The 25,304-nt window shown below is 44.6% G+C and overlaps 1 protein-coding gene and 1 pseudogene across 1 annotated transcript; one reads left to right on the top strand and one right to left on the bottom strand.

Moving 5' to 3' along the window:
• Positions 1-84: 84 nt before the first annotated feature.
• Positions 85-408, bottom strand: LOC101053666 (large ribosomal subunit protein P1 pseudogene; annotated as a pseudogene).
• Positions 409-2,483: 2,075 nt separating this feature from the next.
• Positions 2,484-11,919, top strand: SPMIP10 (sperm microtubule inner protein 10). Its single transcript, XM_003920644.4, has 3 exons — positions 2,484-2,625; positions 3,316-3,424; positions 11,667-11,919. Exons 1-3 carry the CDS (start codon positions 2,540-2,542, stop codon positions 11,874-11,876), a joined length of 405 nt encoding a protein of 134 aa, XP_003920693.1. The 5' UTR covers positions 2,484-2,539; the 3' UTR covers positions 11,877-11,919.
• The last annotated feature ends 13,385 nt before the right edge of the window (positions 11,920-25,304 follow it).

Genomic DNA, 25,304 nt, shown 5'->3' with positions numbered 1-25,304 from the left:
GGTATGCACCATTAGAATAATCCCAGAATATTCTTTTTTTTAATTCCGTTTTAGGTTAGTCCCATAATATTCTATAAAAGAGGTTTAGTCAAAAAGACCACAGCCCATGTCCTCATCAGACTCCTCAGATTCTTCTTTCTTTGCTTCCACTTTGTTCTCAACTGAAACAGCTGCAATGGAGGGGGCAGGACTTCCAGCTGGTGCAGGTCCACCAGCCCTTACATTGCAGATGGGGCTCCCAGTGTTGACATTGGCCAGGGCCTTTGCAAACACGCCGGGTCAGAAAGCGTCAACATTTACACCAGCTGCTTTAATGAGGGCATTAATCATATCCTCCATGACGGTCACCTCATCATCATGCAAAATGAAGGCCAAATAGATGTAGGTGAGCTCAGAGACGAAGGCCATGGCAGGGGCACGTGTGGAACTAGTGCTGTTGGGCACAGTGCGAATCGCTGGATGACGTGAGGGCCTCACCATAATGTGGCCTTAGCTTTCTCAGAAGGACCAAGCACCTTGGCAGCAGCTGAGGAAAGGACAGTTATTAAGATTCTTTAAAAATTTACCGGCTGGGCACAGTGACTCACGCCTGTAATTCTAACACTGGGAGGCCGAGACAGGCGGATTGCCTGAGCTCAGGAGTTCAAGACCAGCCTGGGCAACGAAGTGAAGCTCTGTCTCTACTGAAATACAAAATATCAGCCGGGCATGGCAGTGTGTGCCGTGGTCCCAGCTACTCAGGAGGCTGAGGCAGAAGAATTGTTTGAATCCAGGAGGCGGAGGTTGCAGTGAACAAAGTCATGCCAGCGCACTCCAGACTGGGCAGTAGAGCAAGACTCCGTCTCCAAAAACAAAATAAAATAAAAATGTATCTAAGATGACTGACTTTTCTGAACCCTTCTGGCTATCCAAAATCAGGATGCGCAAACCGTTTGCAGGTATGTATTCATTTAGCTTATGTTCTCATCAAACCAGCATATCTTGCAGTAATCCTTTCTGCTTAGCCTAATAATATTTTTCCTACTTGCTGGCAGGTAGAACTTACACTAATAACCCTCCACCTTTCTGTTTTAGTAGTTTTAAGTGTTTATCTTCCCTGGTAACCTTTGTTTATTAAAATCTGTTTTCACAAACTAAAATATTCTGCGATATGACAAATCCTAGGGGATAAAATAGACTGGATTTGTTTGGGTTAAAAAAATTAGATGTACACTCGAGCTTCGTGTAATAGATGGTAAAATAAATGCAACGTGTCAATTGTGCCGTATATAGTGATGTTGAGCATTTTTTCATGTACTTGCTGACCTTCACATGTGTTCTTTTAAGAAATGTGTACTAAGATCTTTCTTTTTTTTGAGATGGAGTCTCGCTCTGTTGCCAGGCTGAAGTGCAATGGCGCATCTCAGCTCATGCAACCTCCGCCTCCTAGGTTCAAGCGATTCTTCCACCTCAGCCTAACGAGTAGCTGGCACTACAGGCACATTCCACCATGGCCAGCTAATTTTTGTATTTTTAGTAGAGACGGGGTTTCACCATATTGGCAGGGATGGTCTTAATCTCGACCTCGTGATCCACCCATCTCAGCCTCCAAAAGTGCCTTTCTTCCTACTTTACTTTTTTTTTTGAGACAGAGTCTTACTCTGTCACCCAGGCTGGAGTGCAGTGGCATGATCTTGGCTCACTGCAGCCTTCACCTCCTGGTTCAAGTGATCCTCCTGCCTCAGCCTCTCAAGTAGCTGGGACCACAAGTACACAACGTCACACCCAGCTTATTTATTCATTTTTTTTTTTATTATTTTTTTGAGATGGAATCTTGCTGTGTCGCCCAGGCTTGAGTGCAGTAACACCATCTCTGTTCATCACAACCTGCACTTCCCAGGTTCAAGCAATTATCTGAGATTACAGGAGTGTACCACCATGCCTGGCTAATTTTTGTGTTTTTAGTAGAGATGGTGTATTACCATTTTGGCCAGTCTGGTCTTGAACTCCTGACCTCAAGTGATCCACCCACATCAGCCTCCCAAAGTGCTGGGATTACAGGCGTGAGCCACTGCACCCAGCCAAATTTTTTTATTTTTTGTAGAGACAGGAACTTACTATGTTGCCCAGGCTGACCTATAATTCCTGGACTCAAGTAATCCTCCTGCCTCATCCTCCCAAGGTGCTAGGGTTACAGGCATGAGCCATTGTGCCAGGCCAGAAGGGGGATTTTTTTAAAGCCCTGAAAATAGCCTTTAGCTGGACACTTTTTTTTTCTTCGAGACAGTCTCACTGTTGCCAGGCTGGAATGCAGAAGCGCAATCTCGGCTCACTGCAACCTCTGCCTCGGATGCAAGGGATTCTTCTGCCTCAGCCTCCCAAGTAGCTGGGATTAGAGGTGCCCACCACCATATCTGTGAGCTGTACACTCTTAACAGCTACTGCTGAGAGTTACTATGAAGTTAGCAAAGCATTGTTACATCAGAGCAGCATTGTCATCATAATTAGACTAGTGAGTTAGTGAAGTTTTAAATGAGAATTCCACCCACTGCTGTCAGAAATGGCTTCAGGGAAAGATACTTGCCCTACTTTGCCTAAAATCACCAACAACTGCTCTGATGAGAGTCCCTACAAACCTGCTAATAAGTGAGGACTTACGGGGTCTGGGGTTATTTTGTTGGCTCGTTTCGCAACCTGGGAGCTACATAGATAAGCATAATAATTTTGTGTTCCCCTTTGGCATCTATGTAGAAAGCATTATGTTCCAGAGGGAAATATGTGTGCAGGGAAAGCGAGTCTGACCTGAGTGTAGAGCAAACGTAAATTCAGAAGCCAATAGAGTTACTGTTTTCTGTGGCTGGCCAGATATTTCCTTTAGGCAGTGGGTAGGCCTGAGGGAAATCTAAGTGCCTTGCCTTCTCCCGTAAAGTCAGGTTAAAATGGGCTGTGTGCCAGGGATCACTTGAGGTCAGGAATTCAAGAACAGCCTGACCAGCATGGCAAAACCCTGGCTGGGCATGGCAGTGCACTCCATGTCATTTAAAAAAAAAAAAAAAAAAAAAAAAAAAGTCAGACTAAAACAGACATTGTGTGCAAATTATAAAGGAGAGCATGCAGTTAGAGGTATAGATTCGTGGCCCTGACTTGATCTTGGTGGTACGTAGGGATTTCAGTGGTTGATTCTCTTTTAGTTGAGTTTCAATGGCACAGCCATCTGTCCTGCAGCTGCAGGGGACCACACATGAATTCACAACTGCCTCCAGTCCCTGCAGTGATGCTACAATGATTGTATTTGGCTCACAAGATAACTTTTCTTCTTGCTTTCCTAATTGTCAGGTATGAAGAGATTCATTTGCCACGATTTTCATTAAAGCAAGGAATGATCCCAACACGTTATGTTATGCCTTGGAAAGAAAACATGATATTCAGGAATGTGAATCTGAAGGTATTTTCCCATAAGTATACATAAGAAAAAAAAAATTAGGCTGTATGTGGTGGCTCATGCCTATAATCCTAGCACTTTGGGAGACCAAGGCAGGTGGATCACTTGAGGTCAGAAGTTTCAGAGCAGCCTAGCCCACATGGTAAAACCCCATCTCTACTAAAATATGAAAATTAGCTGGGCATGGTGGCAGGCGCCTGTAATCCCAGCTACTCAGGAGGGTGAGGCATGAGAATCGCTTGAACCCCGGAGGCAGAGGTTGCAGTGAACCAAGATTGCACCATTGCACTCTAGCTTGGGCAACAGAGATAGACTCTGTCTCAAAAATATATATATAATTTAGTATATCTATGATAGGCATACATAACTATACAAAAACCATTTTGATGTACTGTCACATAAACTTGCAAACAAATGTTAAATAGTAATATCTGTTTTACCTAATTATATACCAAAGAATTTCAGAAACTCCACATCATGCTGTCTTGCAGTTGTTAAATTATCATCAGAAGATGCCATTAATATTAAAGGTATACTACAAAGCATTTTTTATATGAAATAGAAGAGATGGTGAAGCCCCTATACAATATGTACTACATATTCAGATAGAGAGGAATGAAAATAGTTTGGCTAGTTTTATACATGACTTGCCCGTTCAGTGCTCCTGTTCAGTCAGTGGTTTCGTTTATTTATTTATTCCTTTTTTTCTTTTTGGAGACGGGGTCTTGCTCTGTCTTCCAGGCTGGAGTGCAGTAGTGTGATAACAGCTCACTGCAGCCTCAATCTGCTGAGTTCAAGTGATCCTCCTGCCTCAGTCTCCCAAGTAGCTGAAATTGCAGATGCACATCACCACACCTTGCTAGTTTTTTTATTTTTATTTTTATTTTTATTTTTTTTTGAGACGGAGTTTTGCTCTTGTTACCCAGGCTGGAGTGCAATGGCACGATCTCGGCTCACCGCAACCTCCACCCCCTGGGTTCAGGCAATTCTCCTGCCTCAGCAGGAGAATTCTACAAATTTTTTGTATTTTTAGTAGAGAAGGGGTTTCACCATGTTGACCAGGATGATCTCGATCTCTTGACCTCGTGATCCACACGCCTCGGCCTCCCAAAGTGCTGGGATTAAAGGCTTGAGCCACCGCGCCCGGCCTAGTTTTTTTATTTTTAATAGAGATGAGGTCTCACTGTTTTCCAGGTTGGTCTTGAACTTCTGAGCTCAAGTGATCCTACTGCCTCAGCCTTCCAAAGTTCTAGAATTACAGGAGTTAGCCAACACACCAGACCTACTTATTTTATTTATATATTTATTTATTTATTTGGAGATAGGATCTCACTCTGTCACCCAGACAGGAGTGCAATGATGCAATCATGGCTCGCTGCAGCTGCAGCAACCTCTTGGGCTCAGGTGATCCTCCCACCTCAGCCTCCTGAGCAGCTGGAACTACAGGCACTGCTACCATGCTGAGGTAGTTTTTTTTTTTTTTTTTTTTTTTGTAGAGATGAGATCTCTCTATGTAGTCTAGGCTGGTCTCCTGGGCTAAAGCAATCCTCCTGCCTCAGCCTCCCAAAGTCTTAGGATTACAGGCATGAATCACTGCACCTGGCTCCTGTCAGTAGTTTTAAAACAGCATGAAAACTACTATATGTAAAATGGTGCAGCCACTGTAGAAGACAGTGAGACCATTCTTCAAAAACTTAAACATAGAATTATCATATGATTCAGCAATTCCATTTCTAGCTATATGCTCAAAATAATTGAAAGCAGGGATTCCGGCCGGGCGCGGTGGCTCAAGCCTGTAATCCCAGCACTTTGGGAGGCCGAGGCGGGTGGATCATGAGGTCGAGAGATCGAGACCATCCCGGTCAACATGGTGAAACCCCGTCTCTACTAAAAATACAAAAAATTAGCTGGGCATGGTGGCGTGTGCCTGTAATCCCAGCTACTCAGGAGGCTGAGGCAGGAGAATTGCTTGAACCCAGGAGGCGGAGGTTGCGGTGAGCCGAGATCACGCCATTGCACTCCAGCCTGGGTAACAAGAGCGAAACTCCGTCTCAAAAAAAAACAAAACAAAAAAAAAAAAAAAAAAAAAAAGAAAGCAGGGATTCCAATAGGCTTGTTTTAAAACATTTTCTGGGCTGGGCATAGTGGCTCATGCCTATAATCCTAGCACTTTGGAAGGCCGAGGTGGGTGGATCATCTGAGGTCAGGAATTTGAGATGAGCCTGGCCAACATGGTGAAACCCCATCTCTAGTAAAAATACAAAAATTAGCCAGGCATGGTGGCACATACCTGTAATCCCAGCTACTTGGGAGGCTGAGGAAGGAGAATCACTTGAACCCTGGAGGGGAAGTTGCAGTGAGCTGAGATCCTGCCACTGCACTCCAGCCTAGATGACAGAGCAAGACTCTGTCTCAGAAAAAAAAAAAAAAAAAAAAAATCTAAATTCAGATTGACTGTTTGCTTTCTATAAAAGCCCAAAATCTGGCTAGGCAAAGTGACCCATGCCTGTAATATCAGCACTTTGGGAGGCCAAGGCAGGCGGATCATGAGATCAGGAGTTTGAGACCAGCCTGGCCAATATAGTGAAACCCCATCTCTACTAAAAATACAAAAAATTAGCCGGGCATGGTGGTGCACACATGTAGTCCCAGCTACTCAGGAGGCTGAGGCAGAAGAATCTCTTGAACCCAGGAGGTGGAGGTTGCAGTGAGCCAAGATCACGCCACTGCACTCCAGCCTAGGTGACAGAGTGAGACTCTGTCTCAAAAAAAATAAATAAATAAAATAAAAAATAAAAGGGCCCAAAATCTAGAGAAAAGAAAAAAAAAATGTAAATACAGATTGACCATTTACTTGTAAAAAGGTAAGTTGTTTCTTTAAGGAATAGGATACAGCCTGGGCAACATAATGAGATCCTGTCTCCATAAAAAATGAATAAAATAAATTTAACCAGGTGTGGTAGCATGCACCTGTAGTCCCAGCTACTCAGGAGGCTGAGGAGGAAAATCACTTGAGCTCAGAAGGCTGAGGCTGCAATGAGCCATGATAACAGCACTGCACTCCAGCCTGGGTGACAGAGCAAGACCCTGTCTCCAAAAAGTTAATTAATTTAAAAAATTAAAATAAGAATAAGATAAAAAGTAAGACTACTAGAGGAGATTTCAAGTTAAGATATCTAGGGAAAAAATGTGTTTGTATAACTCATTTGCAGACTTCAAATGGATAAGCAGTTAATGTTGAATAAGAATATATTCTGCCAGCTGGACGTGATGGCTCACACCTGTAATCCCTGCACTTTGGGAGGCCAAGGCAGGGGGATCACCTGAGGTTGGGAGTTTGAGACTAGCCTGGACAATATGGAGAAACCCCATTTCTACTAAAAATTTAAAAAAAAAAAAAATCAGCCAGGCGTGGTGGCACCTGCCTGTAATCCCAGTTACTTGGGAGGCTGAGGCAGGAGAATTGCTTGAACCCAGAGGCAGAGGTACCAGTGAGCCAATATCGCACTATTGCACTCCAGGCTGGGCAACAAAAGCCAAACTCTGTCTCAATAAATAAATATATATATATATTTATTTATTTATTTATTCTGCCAAGACAGAGATGATATCACAAAATATAAATACATAATATATGGCTAGGTGTGATGGCACGCACCTGTAATCCCAGCATTTTGAGAGGCCAAGGTGGGAGGATCAACTGATGTCAGGAGTTTGAGACCACCCTCACTAACATGGCAAAACCCCATCTCTAATAAAAATACATAAATTAGCCAGGCACGGTGGCACATGCCTGCAGTCCTAGCAACTCGGGAGACTGAGACAGGAGAATCTCTTGAACCCAGGAGGCAGACAGAGGTTGCAGTTAGCTTGAGATTGCACTCCAGCCTGGGCAACAGAGCAAGACTATGTCTCAAAAAAAAAAAAAAAAAAAAGTTAAATAAATATATGGTATATAAAATATATTACAAAAATATGGCTCAATTATTTTCTGATAAAATGCATATGTATAATGTAATGAAAATGAAGCTGCATTTGCCATGGGCTGACTGTGCATTTTTATCAGATTTTTTTTTTTTTTTGAGACGGAGTTTCGCTCTTGTTACCCAGGCTGGAGTGCAATGGCGCGATCTCGGCTCACCGCAACCTCCGCACCCTGGGTTCAGGCAATTCTCCTGCCTCAGCCTCTGGAGTAGCTGGGATTACAGGCACGCGCCACCATGCCCAGCTAATTTTTTGCACCTTTAGTAGAGATGGGGTTTCACCATGTTGACCAGGATGGTCTCGATCTCTTGACCTCGTGATCCACTCGCCTCAGCCTCCCAAAGTGCTGGGATTACAGGCTTGAGCCACCGCACCCGGCAATCAGATATTTTGAAAACAAAAATAAAACTTAGAAAATCATAACTCAAGTATTAGACTTACACAAAAAATTTGAGTATGTTTACTAGGCCAGGCGCAGGGCTCACACCTGTAATCCCAGCACTTTGGGAGTCCGAGGTGGGAGTTCAAGACCAGCCTGACCAACATGGTGAAACCCTGTCTCTACTAAAAATACAAAAATTGGCCAGACAAAGTGGCTTACGCCTGTAATCCTAGCACTTTGGGAGGCCAAGGTGAGTGGATTGGCTGAGCTCAGGAATTCGAGATAGGCCTGGGCAACATGGCAAAACCCCATCTTTAAATAATAATAATAATAATAACAGGCCGGGCGCGGTGGCTCAAGCCTGTAATCCCAGCACTTTGGGAGGCCGAGGCGGGTGGATCACGAGGTCAAGAGATCGAGACCATCTTGGTCAACATGGTGAAACCCCGTCCCTACTAAAAATACAAAAAAAAAGTTAGCTGGGCACAGTGGCGCGTGCCTGTAATCCCAGCTACTCAGGAGGCTGAGGCAGGAGAATTGCCTGAACCCAGGAGGCGGAGGTTGTGGTGAGCCGAGATCGCGCCATTGCACTCCAGCCTGGGTAACAAGAGCAAAACTCTGTCTAAAAAAAAATAAAAATAGGCCGGGCGCGGTGGCTCAAACCTATAATCTCAGCACTTTGGGAGGCCGAGGCGGGTGGATCACGAGGTTGAGAGATCGAGACCATCCTGGTCAACATGGTGAAACCCCGTCTCTACTAAAAATACAAAAAATTAGCTGAGCATGGTGGCGCATGCCTGTAATCCCAGCTACTCAGGAGGCTGAGGCAGGAGAATTGCCTGAACCCAGGAGGCGGAGGTTGCGGTGAGCCGAGATGGCGCCATTGCACTCCAGCCTGGGTAACAAGAGCGAAACTGCGTCTCAAAATAAATAAATAAATAAATAAATAAATAAATAAATAAATAAATTAAATTAAATAATAAAAAAATAATAATAATCAATAAAAATAAAACACAAAAATTAGTCAGGCATGGTGGTGGGTGCCTATAGTCCTAGCTACTCAGGAGGCTGATGCAGGAGAATCTCTTGAATCTGAGAGGCAGAGGTTGCAGTGAGCCAGATCACACCACTGCACTCCATCTTGGGCAACAGAGCGAGACTCCGCCCCAAAAATAAAAATAAAAATGGGCCTGGTGCAGTAGATCATGCATATAATCCCAGCACTTTGGGAGGCCGACTTGGGTGGATAACCTGAGGTCAAGAGTTCAAGACCAGCCTCACCAACATGGAGAAACCCCATCTCTACTAAAATTACAAAAATTAGCGTGATGGTCCATGCCTGTAATCCCAGCTACTCGGAAGGCTGAGGCAGGAGAATCGCATGAACCTGGGAGGTGGAGGTTGCAGTGAACTGAGATCATGCCATTGCACTCCAGCCTGGGCAACAAGAGCAAAATCCCGTCTCAAAAAAAAATAAATAAATAGGGCTGGACGTGGTGGCTCACGCCTGTAATCCCAGCACTTTGGGAGGCCGAGACGGGTGGATCACGAGGTCAGGAGATCGAGACCATCCTGGTCAACATGGTGAAACCCCGTCTCTACTAAAAATACAAAAAATTAGCTGGGCATGGTGGCACGTGCCTGTAATCCCAGCTACTCAGGAGGCTGAGGCAGGAGAATTGCCTGCACCCAGGAGGCAGAGATTGCGGTGAGCCAAGATCGCACCATTGCACTCCAGCCTGGGTAACAAGAGCAAAACTCCGTCTTAAATAAATAAATAAATAAATAAATAAATAAATAAATCTGTTTACTAAGACTTATTACAGTCTTAATATTAGTCTGTATTTCATATAATTTAGTGGCATATCAAGTCATTTTCAGTGCCCTAAGTAGCTTCAGCATGGTGACAGTATTGACTTTTTCACTTTAGTTTACAACTATAGGTTATAAAATTTATAAGCTGAAATCAGGAAGGAAAAGCTTTGTTTTCATTACATCAAAACACTTATTCTTGACCGTACATTTAGAACTATAATTCAGCATAATTTTTCAGAGCTACTTTACTTTTGCAATTTAGTCGACAGTGTTTCTACAATGAAAATTAAATAAGTAAGTTAAGTGAGTGCCCACACTGAGTAAATGCTGTAAATGCTAACTTATGCTTTCCTTCCTTTTATTTATCCTCACCTTTTATTTTTCCATTAGGAGGTAATAAAAACTTCATCTAACAACATTAAAAAATACAGCACAGAGGCTGTATGCTGTGGCTTATGCCTCTAATCCTCGTGCTTTGGGAGGCTGAGACAGGGGGATGGTTTGAGGCCAGGAGTTGGAGACCAGCCAGAGCAACGTAGAGAGATCCTGTCCATTAAAAAAAAAAAAAGCCAGGCAATGTGGTGTGTGCTGTAGTCTCAGCTACTTGGAAGGCTGAGGCTGGAGGATTGCCTGAGCCTAGGATTTCCGTGCTGCAGTGAGCTACGATTGTACCACTGCACTCCAGCCTGGGTGACAGAGTGAGGCCCTATCTGTGAAAAAAATATGTATATATACACACACACACATATGTATATGTATGTGTGTGTGTATATATATAAAGGCCAAGTTTTTTCATTCACATATATTTTATTTGCTACTCAAAGAATCCTTTAATATTCCTATTTTATATTTGAAAAATTTGGCCGGGCGCAGTGGCTCATGCCTGTAATCCCAGCACTTTGGGAGGCTCGAGGCAGGCAGTAACCTGAGGTCAAGAGTTCGAGATCAGCCTGACAAACATGGAGAAACCCCATCTCTACTAAAAATACCAAAAAAAAAAAAAAAAAAATTATCTGGGCATGGTGGCACATGCCTGTAATCCCACCTACTCTAGAGGCTGAGGCAGGAGAATCACTTGAACCTGGGAGGCAGAGGTTGGGATGAGCTGAGATCATGCCATTGTACTCCTGCCTGGGCAACAAAAGAGAAACTCCATCTAAAAAAAAAAAAGAAAGAAAGAAAGAAAAAGAAAAAACTGAGTCTTCGGGAGTAAATGACTTGAAAAGGTCACATTAAGTAGTGAAGCTAAAGTTCAACAATATGCCTCCAAATACGTCATCTTTATACTCTGTATGGCTCTTTCTGATAGTCAGATCACACTGACCCACAAAGCATTGCTTTTAGAAAAGGGATGTTCTGGGCCGAGCACAGTGGCTCACGCCTATAATCCCAGCACTTTGGGAGGCCGAGGCGGGTGGATCACGAGGTCAAAAGATTAAGACCATCCTGGTCAACATGGTGAAACCCCGTCTCTACTAAAAACACAAAAATTAGCTGGGCATGGTGGCGCGTGCCTGTAATCCTAGCTACTCAGGAGGCTGACGCAGGAGAATTGCCTGAACCCAGGAGGAGGAGGTTGCGGTGAGCTGAGATCACGCCATTGTACTCCAGCCTCGGTAACAAGAGCGAAACTCCATCTCAAAAAAAAAAGGGGGGATGCTCCCCTGTTCAGCAGCGATTCCTTCTCAAGAGGGTTAGTTAGAAAAACTAGCCCTCTTTTTGGAGAGGGGACAGGGTCTCACTCTGTTGCCCAGGCTGAAGTGCAGTGATGTGATCATAGCTCACTGCAGCCTTGATTTCCCAGGCTCAAGGGATTCTTTTGCCTCAGCCTCACAGACACGTGCCACCACACCCAGCTAATTTTTTAACTTTTTGTATAGATGGGGTCTTTCTATGTTGCCCAGGCTGGTCTCAAACTCCTGCGCTAAGGCAATCTTCCTGTCTTGGCCTCCCAAAGTGCTGGGATTACAGGCCTGAGCCACGGCTCTTGGTGAAATTTCCTCCTTAATCTAACAAGAAAATGATGTTTGATGTGATACACAGCAGATTTTTCTTTTCTCTTAGCGAGCAGAGGTGTGTGGGATCTATACTGGCCCTTTTGAAGACTCTCTGTTTTTGAACCACAGTGAAAGGCTTTGCCATGGGGAAGATCGTAAAGTCGTCTTGAAAAAAGGCCCACCAGAAATAAAAATTGCAGATATGCCTTTGCATTCACCTCTCTCCAGATACCAAAGCACTGTGATTTCCCATGGCTTCAGGAGACGACTAGTCTGATGAAAGAAGAATAAAATAATAAAGCGTTTCAATCTCTGCTCTCTCTCTTACTGACTCTGATAAATGTTTAAGTTCATTGTAAATTTGTATTTCACCTGCAAGTTCAATTAGTTTAAAGGTCTTTAGACAGTTATATAATTTATAGATTCTACAAGCTTTAGCAAGGAAACATAGTATGAGAGGACTTGGAGTGGGAAGGAAAACTGTCTTGCTGACACTGATTTCATACTAAGTACATAAGAATCAGCAGACTAGTCCAGTCCCACTGTCTAACATCACCACATTCCTCTACCTTTCTGTCCTCCTCACTACATCTTTATTATTCATCCCCTTTGATCTTCAATGTCATATAAACCAAATAGAAATAGAGTTGCAGGATATTGAATTTATTTATTTATTTATTTATTGAAACAGAGTCTCACTCTGTCACCCAGTGGCTCGCTACAATCTCTGCATCCCAAGCAGCTGCGACTATAGATGCACACCCCACCATGCCTGGCTAATTTTTGTATTTTTTGTAGAGATGAGGTTTTGTCATGTTGCCAAGGCTGGTCTCAAACTCCTGAGCTCAAGTGATCCACCCGCCTAGACTGCCTGAAGTGCTAGAATTACAGGTGCAAGCCACCGCGCCTGGCAGAAGGTAGTATTTTTGCTACTTGTAGATTTTGCCTAACCTCCTCTTTTCTGACCCACCTCTCCAACACACAAGTACCCAAGGTTCTGGATACTGGTAATTAATCACTGTGGTAATTAGAAGTGTTTGGCAGGCAATGGTTTGATACATCATACAATTTTACTGAGAGAGATGTACTTTCTATATTGGTTTAGAGTATCCAAGTGTCAATTTCCTACAGTAAATAATTTATTTACATAATTTGGCTACATAACAACTGCCATACGTAAAGTAATATGCCCACTGTGTAAGACAGTCTGGCAGTTCCTTAAAAAATTGAACATAGAATTACCATATGATTCAGCAATTCCACTTCTCAGAATATACTCAAAAGAATTGAAAGCAGGGCCAGGCATGGTGGCTCATGTCCGTAATCCTAGCACTTTGGGAGGCTGAGGCAGGTATATCACTTGAGGTCAGGAGTTGGAGAACAGCCTGACCAACATGGTGAAACCCTGTTTCTACTAAAAATACAAAAGTTAGCCAGGTGTGGTGGCAGGCACCTATAATCCCAGCTGCTAGGAAGGCTGAGGCAGGAGAATCACTTGAACCTGGGAGGTGGAGGTTGCAGTGAGACAAGATCACACCATTGCACTCCAGCTGGGGTGACAGAGCAAGACAAAAAGTAAATAAAACACACAAAAGCCACATGATGCTCTCAGTAGGCACTGAAAAACCATGTAACAAAATCTAAAATTTTACATTCTTTCATGATAAAAACTAGAAACCAAAGGAAACTTCTTCAACCTGATAAAGCTCATCCATGAAAAACCCACAGCAAAAAATTAAAAAACAAACAAAACAAGGGCCGGGCGCGGTGGCTCAAGCCTGTAATCCCAGCACTTTGGGAGGCTGAGGCGGGTGGATCACAAGGTCGAGAGATCGAGACCATCCTGGTCAACAAGGTGAAACCCCGTCTCTACTAAAAATACAAAAAATTAGCTGGGCATGGTGGTGTGTGCCTGTAATCCCAGCTACTCAGGAGGCTGAGGCAGGAGAATTGCCTGAACCCAGGAGGTGGAGGTTGCGGTGAGCCGAGATCGTGCCATTGCACTCCAGCCTGGGTAACAAGAGCGAAACTCCGTCTCTAAAAAAAAAACAAAACAAAACAAAAAAACAAAACAAAACAAAAAAACCCACAGCTAATATCATAACTAATGGTGAAGAAAGACTGGATGATTTTCTCCTAAGATCAGGAACAAGACAGAGATGCCTGCTCTCCAATTCTACATTTTATAGACTCACCTTCTTTTTTTTTTTTTTTTTGAGATGCAATCTCAGTCTGTCACCAGGCTGGAGGGCAGTGGTGCGATCTCAGCTCACTCTGCCTCCCGGGTTGAAGCAATTCCCCTGCCTCAGCCTCCCAAGTAGCTGGGATTACAGGCATGTGCTACCATTCCAGGCTAATTTTTTGTATTTTAGTAGAGACAGGGTTTCATCATGTTGGCCAGGATGGTCTTGATCTCCTAACCTCATGATCTGCCCACCTTGACCTCCCAAAGTGCTGGGATTACAGGCATGAGCCACCACACCCAGCCTCAACTTCGCTTCTTATATTTCATGAGTCAACCTCTGCTAGCTTCAGACTTTTCTTCCGCAGCTTCCTCACCTCTCAGCTTTCATAGACTTGCCGGGTGTTAGGGCCTCGCTTTGGATTAGGCTTTGGCTTAAGAAAATTTTGTGGCTGGTTTGATCTTCTATGTGGATCACTAAAACTTTCCCCATGTCAGAGATATGACTGTTTCACTTACTAATATAATTCATGTATTCCCGAGAGAAGCACTTTTAATTTCCTTCAAGAACTTTTCCTTTGCATTCAAAACCTGGCTGTTTGATGCAGAGGCTTTTTTTTTTTTTTTTTTTTTTTAGCCTATCTTGGCTTTCAACATTTCTTTACTAAGCTTAACTATTTATAGCTTTCAATTTTGATATAGTTTGATTATATGTCCCTGTCCAAATCTCATGTTGAAATGTAATCCCCAGTCTTGGAGGTGGGGCCTTGTGGGAGGTGTTTGGATCGTTGGGGCCGGTCCCTCATGAATGGCTTGGGGCATCCCATTAATGATAAGTGAACATTCACTCTGAGCTCACATAAGATGTGGTCCTTTAAGCGTGTGGCATCTCCCCTCACCTCACCTTTCTCTTGTTGCTGCTTTCACCATGTGATATGGCTGCTCCCACTTTGCCTTCCACCATGAGTAAAAGCTTCCTGAGGCCTTCCCAAAAGCCAAGCAATGGTGACGCCATGCTTCTACAGCCTGCGTAACCATTAGCCCATGTAACCTCTTTTCGTTATAAATTACCCAGTCTCAGGTATTCCTTGATAGCAATGTGACAACTGACTAACACAGATTTAAAGTGGAGGACGTGTGATGCTTCCTTTCTCTTGAACACTTAGAAGCCATTGTAGTATTCTTAATTGGACTAATTTCAATATTGTTGTGTCTCAGGAACAGGGAAATCCAAGGAGAAGGATAGAAATGAAGGAATGGGCGGGATGCGGTGGCTCACGCCTATAATCCCAGCACTTTGGGAGGCCGAGGCGGGTGGATCACGAGGTCAAGAGATCGAGACCATCCTGGTCAACCTGGTGAAACCCCGTCTCTACTAAAAATACAAAAAGTTAGCTGGGCATGGCGGAGCATGCCTGTAATCCCAGCTACTCAGGAGGCTGAGACAGGAGAATTGCCTGAACCCAGGAGGTGGAGGTTGCAGTGAGCCGAGATCACGCCATTGCACTCCAGCCTGGGTAACAAGAGCGAAACTCCGTCTCAAAAAAAAAAAAAAAAAAAAGAGATCGAGACCATCCTGGTCAACATGGTGAAACACCGTCTCTACTAAAAATACAAAAAATCAGCTGGGCATGGTGGCACGTGCCTGTAATCCCAGCTACTCAGGAGGCTGAGGCAGGAGAATTGCCTGAACCCAGGAGGCGGAGGTTGTGGTGAGCCGAGATCGCACCATTGCACTCCAGCCTGGGTAACAAGAGCAAAACTCCATCTCAAATAAATAAATAAATAAATCCCTGGCCAGGTGCAGTGGCGCGTGCCTGTAGTCCCAGCTACTCTGGAGGCTGAGGTGGGAGGGTCGCTTGAGCCCAGGAGTTCTGAGCTGTAGTGCGTTATGCCGATTGGGTGTCGGCACTAAGTTTGGCATCAATATGGTGACCTCCCGGGACCAGAGGACCACCAGGTTGCCTAAGGAGGGGAGAACTGCCCCAGGTCTGGCCCAGGTCAGAAACGGAACAGGTCAAAACCCCCGTGCTGATCAGTAGTGAGACTGAGCCTGTGAACAGCCACTGCACTCCAGCCTGGGCAACATAGGGAAACCCCGTCTCTAAAACAAACAAACAAACAAACAAATAAATAAATCCCTTACAAATAGAGCCAGGGAAGGCTGTGAAGAGTGGATTCTCATGTTTATATGCCTGATAACAGAACTATCACAAAAGGCTCAGCAAAAACCAACCTCACACAAAGGCCATTGCAAACTTACACCAAAAAATACTGCAAGGACATCTGCCCAGTAACTCTTTGTTTAATTTCAGACTGATATCACCCTTGTTATTGATCTCTGTAGCCAAGAATAATTATTGTAAAACAGTTATGCAATCCTCTTCATTTTTTTTAACCCTTTGTCTTCTTTGCTTCTGTGAATACATACATACTTTATGTGGCATGTATATTCTCATTGCAATGCTCTAGTCCCAAGTAAATATCGTTTTCTTTCAGAGAGCCTCTCTCTGTGTTATTTAAATTGACATATACAGTGTCAGAAATGGGACCTGAAAAAGATCACTATTGGAAGATGCTGGCAATTCTTGGAATCGGAGTGCAGTAGTCGCTTGAGCCCGTTTTACTCTCTGCTTCCATGCCTAGCCTTTTCTGAGCTAAGGCTTCTCTCAGGCCAAGCCTCCCTCTTTTTGGTAGAACCTCTTGACTTTGGGATCTGATTTGAATAAACCCATCTCTTTCTTTCTTTCTTTCTTCTTTCTCTTTCTTTTTTTTCTTTTTTTTTTTTTTTTTGTGAGACGGAGTTTCGCTCTTGTTACCCAGGCTGGAGTGCAATGGCGCGATCTCGGCTCACTGCAACCTCCGCCTCCTGGGCTCAGGCAATTCTCCTGCCTCAGCCTCTTAAGTAGCTGGGATTACAGGCACGCGCCACCATGCCCAGCTAGTTTTTTTTTTTTTTTTTTTTTTTTGCATTTTTAGTAGAGACGGGGTTTCACCATGTTGACCGGGATGGTCTCGATCTCTCGACCTCGTGATCCACCCGCCTCGGCCTCCCAAAGTGCTGGGATTACAGGCTTGAGCCACCGCGCCCGGCCCCTTCTTTCTCTTTCTTTCTTTGAGACGGAGGGCGGTTTTTTTTGAAACAAGAAAGGGAAAATAGTTAAACTAAATAAAAAGAAACCAAGATAAGAATGTTCATAAAAATTTTAACCCAAGGAGTGCAGGTCAAATATTTAACTAGGCATGCAAACCAAACCAAAAGTAAATTAACCAGAAAAGACATGCTTCACAGGCAGAATGTCAATTCTGTAGACTCCAGAGTACTCAATCTAGAAAGACATACATTCTTACACAGGAAAGAATTTACCATAAGAGACAAAAAGTCTTTTATTGAGTAAAAAGACCCTCGATCCTCTTAAGCTTCTAAGGAGCCCTTCCCCCAGACTTCTACATTGCATTTCAATAGGAGCAGTAGAGGCTGGCAGACCCAGGCGCCACCTTTAATTGCACCCCCATAGATCGCTGGCATGGTATGGAGGAATTTTTCTGGAAGGCATTGTTTTTACTTAAACACGATCAAACCCTCACCTAAGTCATGTACCCCATGCCTACTTCCTAGATCAAGACCCTTTCACATGTAATTTCTAGAGTTGCAAGCCTTTAAAAGGGCAAGGATTTTCTCCGTTATCTATGCCACCACAGCTCCCGGCTGAATGAATCGCCACTTCCTTCCCAGTTCAGTGTTCAAGAGGTTGGTTTCCTTGGCCTTTCCTGCTTCACTATCATCTCAGGAGGGGTGGATGGTTTGCCATTAAGATGGGCTTATTCAGCTGGGTGTGGTGGTTCACAACAGGAATCCCAGAACTTTGGGGGCCAAGGCAGGCAGATCACAAAGTCCAGAGATCGAGACCATCCTGGCCAATATGGTGAAACACAGTCTCTACTAAAAATACAAAAACTAGCTGGGCATGGTGGCACGTGCCTGTAGTTCCAAATACTTGGGAGGCTGAGGCAGGAGAATTGCTTGAACCCGGGAGGCAGAGGTGGCAGTGAGCCAAGATTGGGCTACTGCACTCTAGCCTGGTGCCTGGACAGAATGAGACTGCCTCAAAAAAAAAAAAAAAAAAAATTACAGCCTGGTCAGCAAAGCAAGACCTTGTCCCTACAATCAATCAATCAATAATCAATTGTGGTGACATGCACTTATAGTCTCAGCTGCTTGTGAGGCTGAGGCAGGAGGATTGCCTGAGGCCCAGGAGTTTGAGGTTGCAGTGAGCTGTGATTGCATCACTGAATTCCAGCCTGGTAACAAAGTGAGAAACTGTCCCTTGGCTGGGTGCCTTGGCTCATGCCTGTAATCCCAGTACTTTAGGAGGCCAAGGCAGGTGGATCACCTGAGGATGGGAGTTCGAGACCAGCCTGGCCAACATGGTGAGACCCCATCTCTACTAAAAATACAAAAAATCAGCAAGACACTGTAACAGGCACCTGTAATCTCAGCTACTCAGAAGCCTGAGGCAGGAAAATTGCTTGAATCTGGGAGGTAGAGGTTGCAGTGAGCCAAGATGGTGCCATTGCACTCCAGCCTGGGTGACAGAGAGACTCTGTCCAAAAAAAAAAAAAAAAAAAATACATTATGGACAAATATTTCTAAAACTTATCAAGTGGTTCTTACGTATAAAATACTATGACAGACAATTCAATATTTCTTGCTTTCTAGGTTTTCACTAAAATTTCTTGGCTCACTGCAACCTCCACCTCCCAGGTTCAGGCAATTCTCCTGCCTCAGCCTCCTGAGTAGCTGGGATTACAGGAGTGCACCACCATGACCAGCTAATTTTTGTATTTTTAGTGGAGATGGGGTTTCACCATGTCAGTCAGTCTGGTCTCAAACTCCTAACCTCGTGATCCACCCGCCTTGGCCTCCCAAAGTGCTTGGACTACAGGTGTGAGCCACCGTGCCCAGCCTAAAATTTAAAGTTATTAAGAGTTTAAGGTTGGGCTTGGTGGCTCACATTTGTATTCCCAGCACTTTGGGAGGCCAAGGAGGTAGATCACTTGAAGCTAGGAGTTCAAGACCAGTCTGGCCAACATGGTGAAACCCCACCTCTACTAAAAATATAAATATTAGTTGGGCATGATGGTGGGTGTTTGTAGTCCCAGCTACTTGGGAAGCTGAGCTAGGAGAATTGCTTGAACCTGGGAGGCAGAGATTGCAGTGAGCTGAGATTTCCACTGCACTCAAGCTTGGGCCACAGAGCAAGACTCTGTCTCAAAAAATAAAAAATAAAAAAAGTTTAAAATTCTAATTAAGTTGGGCAGAGTGGCTTGTGTTGTAATCCTGGCTGCTCAGGGTGCTAAGTGGGAGGATGAGTTGAGCTCAAGTTTCAGGCTGCAGTCAGTTATGACTGCCCAACGGCACCCCAGCCTGGGCAACATAGTGAGATACCTCTAAAAAAAATTCTAGGTGGGGACAGTGGCTCACACCTGTAATCCCAGCACTTTGGGAGGCCAAGCTGGGCAGATCACGAGGTCAGGAGATGGAGACCATGCTGGCCAACGTGGTGAAAGCCCATCTCTACTAAAAATACAAAAATTAGCTGGATGTGGCAGCACCCGCCTGTAGTCCCAGCTACTCAGGAGGCTGAGGTAGGAGAATCGCTTGAACCCAGGAGGCAGAGATTGCAGTGAGCCAAGATCACCCCACTGCACTCCAGCCTGGGTGACAGAGCAAGATTCTGTCTCAAAAAAAAAAAAAAAAAAAATTATACCTTTGGTCTACTCCTTTCAGTAGACCAAACTCTTTCACAGTTTGTTAGTTTGAGATGATAAACGTCTTCACAAGAGAGAGGAGTATTATGCTGGGTGGGTTAGTCTCAATGATGGCAAAAAGTGCCAGTGGGTATAATTTTTATATGCTCAGAATACTGGTGATCACATTTCACAGTAACTCATTAGCTTCTTGTCAGGCTGAGGGTCACCAAGAGCAGATCTGTAAGCGTATTCCACACAGGAGAGTGTGGTAGAGGAGGTGAACAGTGGCTGGAATCTAGCCAGCACTCCACTCACCAAGCTGTGTGAATCCCAGTGCATTCATGGAGGCCCTGGCAAATGGGGATTGATATAAAAATACTCAGTGAAACGTCTTCTCTGACTTTAAGATGATTTACTGATAGAAGCCTGGCTATCAGAAAACATCTCTTCCTTCTTGTTAGTATGTGGGAAGATGTGTGTGATAGAATACTGAATGACTGAGTTAGATTTACCTAGTTTTATGGACAAAAATAAGATATATGACCAGAAAACAATGCTGGAAGTCAGTACATCCAAATAGTTCCAGTATTATTTCTGCATGGTAGAGTATTGGATGATTCTTATTTACATCCTTGTACCTTAAAAAATGATCTACAGCATGGCTGGGCTGGGCAATAGCTAACACCTGTAATCCCAGCACTTTGGAAGGCCCAAGCAAGGGAATTGCTTGAGCCCAGGAGTTCAAGACCAACCTGAGCAACGTAACAAAACTCCGTCTCTACAAAAAATACAAAAATCAGCTGGGCATGGTGGTGCACTCCTATCTTCCCAGCTACTCTAGAGGCTGCGGTGGGAGGATCACCTGAGCCTGGGAGGTCGAGGGTGCAATGAGCCGTGATTGCGCCACTGTACTCCAGCCTCGGTGACAGTCCTTGTCTCAAAGAGAAAAAAAAAGTAACCGGGTGCGGTGGCTCAAGCCTGTAATCCCAGCACTTTGGGAGGCTGAGGCAGGCGGATCACGAGGTCAAGAGATCGAGACCATCCTGGTCAACATGGTGAAACCCCGTCTCTAATAAAAATACAAAAAATTAGCTGGGCATGGTGGCACATCATGCCTGTAATCCCAGCTACTCAGGAGGCTGAGGCAGGAGAATTGCCTGAACCCAGGAGGCGGAGGTTGCGGTGAGCCGAGATGGCGCCATTGCACTCCAGCCTGGGTAACAAGAGCGAAACTCCGTCTCAAAAAAAAAAAACAAAAAACAAAAAACAAAAAAAGAAAAATTATTTACAGCAGACGTATTTTATCATCAGAGAACAAGGAAAAATTTTTGCTTTGCACCCACTGCTCCTCGTGTGGAATGCACTCCTCCTTCTGTTCTGCCTGTTAGAGTTCCAAATCCAAGATAAATGTCAAGTCTTCGGTGAAACTTATTTCCTAGTCTATTTTCTCCTTAACCTGACTTTTCCACCCTGATTTTTCCAAGTTCCTGATTTGCCTAATACTTCTGCTTCCTGACCAGAAGAGGTCAGTGTTCCATCAATTAAGAAAAAACAAATTTGATTAATTGTTTTGTGGTTTTGTTTTGTTTTGCTTTTTTTTTAACTAAAGGAAAACTTTTTCTTTAGAGATATGATATTATATTTCCCAGAGATATTATGATATTATAGAAGTTAGACATAAACATCTATCATTGCCTTCGTAACTAGCAAGTTCTCTTTCTTTTTTTTTTTTTTTTTGAGACGGAGTCTCACTCTGTTGCCCAGGCTGGAGTGCAGTGGCAGGATCTCAGTGCTCACTGCAACCTCCACCTCCTGGGTTCAAGGGATTCTCCTGCCTCAGCCTCCCAAATAGATGGGACTACAAAGTGCGTGCCACCACACTCAGTTTTTGAGTGTGTGTGTGTTTGTGTGTGTGTGTTTAAATTAAGTACAGACAGGGTTTCACCATGTTAGCCAGGATGGTCTCGAACTCCTGACCTCATGATCCATCCACCTCGGCCTCCCAAAGTGCTAGGATTACAGGCGTGAGCCACCGCATCCAGCCAACTAATACGTTTTCAAGTGGAGTATTTTATCAACAAATGTGAACTTTGGACTATTCTCATTAGTACCTAGCACTTTACTGAGCCAGTAAAGTACACCTGATATGTAAAAATTTGAAAGTATAAAAAGAGAAAACAAGAGAGAATACATTTAAACTGGAAACCCTAATTTTTCCAGGGACAAACTAAAAGCTATTAGTACAGTACTTCAGAGCATGCATGAACTTTGGAGTTAGACCAACCAGGATTTGAGGGTTTTTGTGTTTTTTGTTTTTGTTTGTTTTTGAGATGGAGTCTCCCTCTGTCTCCCAGGCTGGAGTGCAGTGGTGCAATCTCGGCTTACGGCAACCCCTGCCTCCTGCCTCAGGCCTCCCAAGTAGCTGGGATTACAGGTGTGTACCACCATGCCTGGCTAATTTTTTGTTTTTGCATTTTCAGTAGAGACAAAGTTTCACCTTGTCGACCAGGCTAGTCTCAAACTCCTGGCCTCAGGTGATCTGCCTGCCTTGGCCTCCCAAAGTGCTAGGATTACAGGCGTGAACCACTGCGCCCGGCTGGTATTTGAGTTTTGACTCTGTCACTTACTGTGTAACTTCACACATGCTCCATGCACCACATGCCTCGTCCTCAGTTCCTCATCTTGAAAATGGGGATACTGCCAGGCGCGGTGGCTCAAGCCTGTAATCCCAGCACTTTGGGAGGCCGAGGCGGGTGGATCACAAAGTCAAGAGATCGAGACCATCCTGGCCAACATGGTGAAACCCCGTCTCTACTAAAAATACAAAAAATTAGCTGGGCATGGTGGTGCGTGCCTGTAATCTCAGCTACTCAGGAGGCTGAAGCAGGAGAATTGCCTGAAGCCAGGAGGCGGAGGTTGCGGAGAGCCGAGATCGTGCCATTGCACTCCAGCCTGGGTAACAAGAGCGAAACTCCATCTCAAAAAAAAAAAAAAAAAAGAAAAGAAAATGGGGATACTGATAGCTAATTCACAATATTGTTTTATTTGGTGGTGATGGTGGTGGGTTCTTTTGTTTTGTTTATTTGAGACAGGGTCTCACTCTGTCTCCCAGGCTGGAGTGCAGTGGGGCAATCTGAGCTCACTGCAACCTCCAGGCAGTGACTACAGGTACATGCCACCATATCTAGCCTAGCTGTCCCCTCTCTAATTTTCACTGTGGGAACTACTCTTTGTGTACCAAATGTCTTACCTCTTAGTTCGTCCCCTGCTTCCTCTCTATTTTTTTTTTTTTTTTTTTTTTTTTTTTTTTTGAGATCGTGTCTTGCTCTGTCACCTAGGCAAGAGTGCAGTGGTGTGATCTTGGCTCACTGCAGCCTCCCTCCACTTCCTGGGTTCAAGTGATTCTCTTGCCTCAGCCTCCCAAATAGCTGGGATTACAAGCACCCACCACTGTGCCCCTCTACTTTTTGTATTTTTGGTAGAGACGAGCTTTCACCATCTTGGCCAGGCTGGTCTTGAACTTCTGACCTCGTGATCTACCCACCTCAGCCTCCCAAAGTGTTGGGATTACAGTCGTGTGTCACCGCACCCGGTCTCCCCTGCCTCCTCTCTCACCTTTGTCATAAATAAATTGAGACAGCTTAGTTAATTCTGTACACTGCTACTAGAATGACGTAGTCACTTGTGGTCCCTTCATCATCCTGTTCAAAAGCCATTCATAGGCAGTGGCTCACACCTTTTTTTTTTTTTTTTTTTTTGAGACGGAGTTTCGCTCTTGTTACCCAGGCTGGAGTGCAATGGCGCGATCTCGGCTCACTGCAACCTCCGCCTCCTGGGCTCAGGCAATTCTCCTGCCTCAGCCTCCCGAGTAGCTGGGATTACAGGCACGTGCCACCATGCCCAGCTAATTTTTTTGTATTTTTAGTAGAGACGGGGTTTCACCATGTTGACCAGGATGGTCTCGATCTCTTGACCTCGTGATCCACCCGCCTCGGCCTCCCAAAGTGCTGGGATTACAAGCTTGAGCCACCGCGCCCGGCCTTTTTTTTTTTTTTTTATTGAGACGGAGTTTCGCTCTTGTTATCCAGGCTGGAGTGCAATGGCACGATCTCAGCTCACCGCAACCTCCGCCTCCTGGGTTCAGGCAATTCTCCTGCCTCAGCCTCCTGAGTAGCTGGGATTACAGGCATGCGCCACCATGCCCTGCTAATTTTTGTATTTTTAGTAGAGACGGGGTTTCACCATGTTGACCAGGATGGTCTCGATCTCTCGACCTCGTGATCCACCCGCCTCGGCCTCCCAAAGTGCTGGGATTACAGGCTTGAGCCACCGCGCCCGGCCTGCTCACACCTTTAATCCCAGTACTTTGGGAGGCTGAGGTGGGTGGATGTCCTGAGGTCAGGAGTTCAAGACCAGCCTGGCCAACATGGTGAAACCCCATCTCTACTAAAAATGCAAAAATTAGCCAGGCACGGTATTATGGGCCTGGAATCTCAGCTACTTGGGAGGCTGAGACAGGAGAATCACTTGAACCCTGGAGGCAGAGGTTGCAGTGAGCCAAGATCGTGCCATTACACTCCAGCCTGGGCAACAGAATGAGACTCCATCAGAAAGAAAGAAAGAGAGGAAGGAAGGAAGGAAGGAAAAAAGGAAGGAAATGTCATTCTTTGTTTTTGTGTGTAGGAAGTGCTGCTAGCAAGAAGCTGGCTACATACAGCACTTCCTTAAAGATCCTTATTTGTACAAAGGTAGTGTGATGAAAGGAAACTGAAAACTTGGGACCTCAATTCACTATGCCCAAAGAAAAAAACTAAGTTGAAAGCTGAGTCATTCAAGAAGTTGCCTTTCAGCCGGGACTGGTGGCTCGTGTCTATAATCCCAGCACTTTGGGAGGCTGAGGTGGGCAGATCACCTGATCTGAGACCTCAGATCACCTGAGATCTGAGACCTGAGACCACCCTGGCCAACATAGTGAAACCCAGTCGCTACTAAACAAAAATACAAAAAAAAAAAAAAAAAAAAAAAAAAATAGCCAGGTACAATGGCAGGCCCCTGTAATTCCAGCTACTCAGGAGGCTGAGGCAGGAGAATCGCTTAAACCTGGGAGGTAGAGGTTGCAGTGAGCCAAGATCACACCACTGCACTCTAACCTGGGTAACAGAGTGAGACCCTTTAAAAAAAGAAAAAAAAAAGAAGTTGCCTTTCCTTTAGCTGGGCATGGTGGGTGGTACACCTTGCATGGTGGGTGGTAATCCTTGCTACTCAGGAGGTTGAGGCAGGAGAATCACTTGAATCCAGGAAGTGGAGGTTGCAGTGAGCCGAGATCATGCCACTGCACTCAACCTAGGTGACAGAACGAGACCCTGTCTCAAACACACACACACACACACACACACACACACACACACACAAGTTGCTTTTCCTTTTGTTCCTAAGCAGATTGCTACAGATAAAAGGTTAAATATCTCTATAGGTAGCTACTCTATGTGCACCTTCTCTTATGTAAAGTGCGGATTTATGATTTACTGACAGCAAGATGAATACATAATTGACTATTACCCTCCCTGTTCCTTTTATCTTGCAACATGTAGACTAGCATACCCTTCCTGTCTCCCCTCCAGCCCATTTTTCCCCTTTAAATATTGAAGTCCTCAAAATCATCTTTGGAGAAAGGCACAGACCACAGACTATTCCTATGATTTCATGTTTATTTCTTCTAGGCATGTCCTTAACTTTGGCAAAATCAACTTCTAAATTGATTGAGACCCG

This window comes from Saimiri boliviensis, chromosome 1 (assembly GCF_048565385.1).
Source record: "Saimiri boliviensis isolate mSaiBol1 chromosome 1, mSaiBol1.pri, whole genome shotgun sequence".
Taxonomy (NCBI): Eukaryota; Metazoa; Chordata; class Mammalia; order Primates; family Cebidae; genus Saimiri; species Saimiri boliviensis.
This window is presented reverse-complemented; position numbering and strand designations above follow the sequence as displayed.

Coding starts and splice junctions, on each gene's coding strand:
- SPMIP10 (XM_003920644.4), top strand. CDS start 2,540: ATGGCTTCAGGGAAAGATACTTGCCCTACTTTGCCTAAAATCACCAAC. Junction 2,626..3,315: donor CCCTACAAACCTGCTAATAA/GTGAGGACTTAC, acceptor CCTAATTGTCAG/GTATGAAGAGATTCATTTGC. Junction 3,425..11,666: donor TCAGGAATGTGAATCTGAAG/GTATTTTCCCAT, acceptor CTTTTCTCTTAG/CGAGCAGAGGTGTGTGGGAT.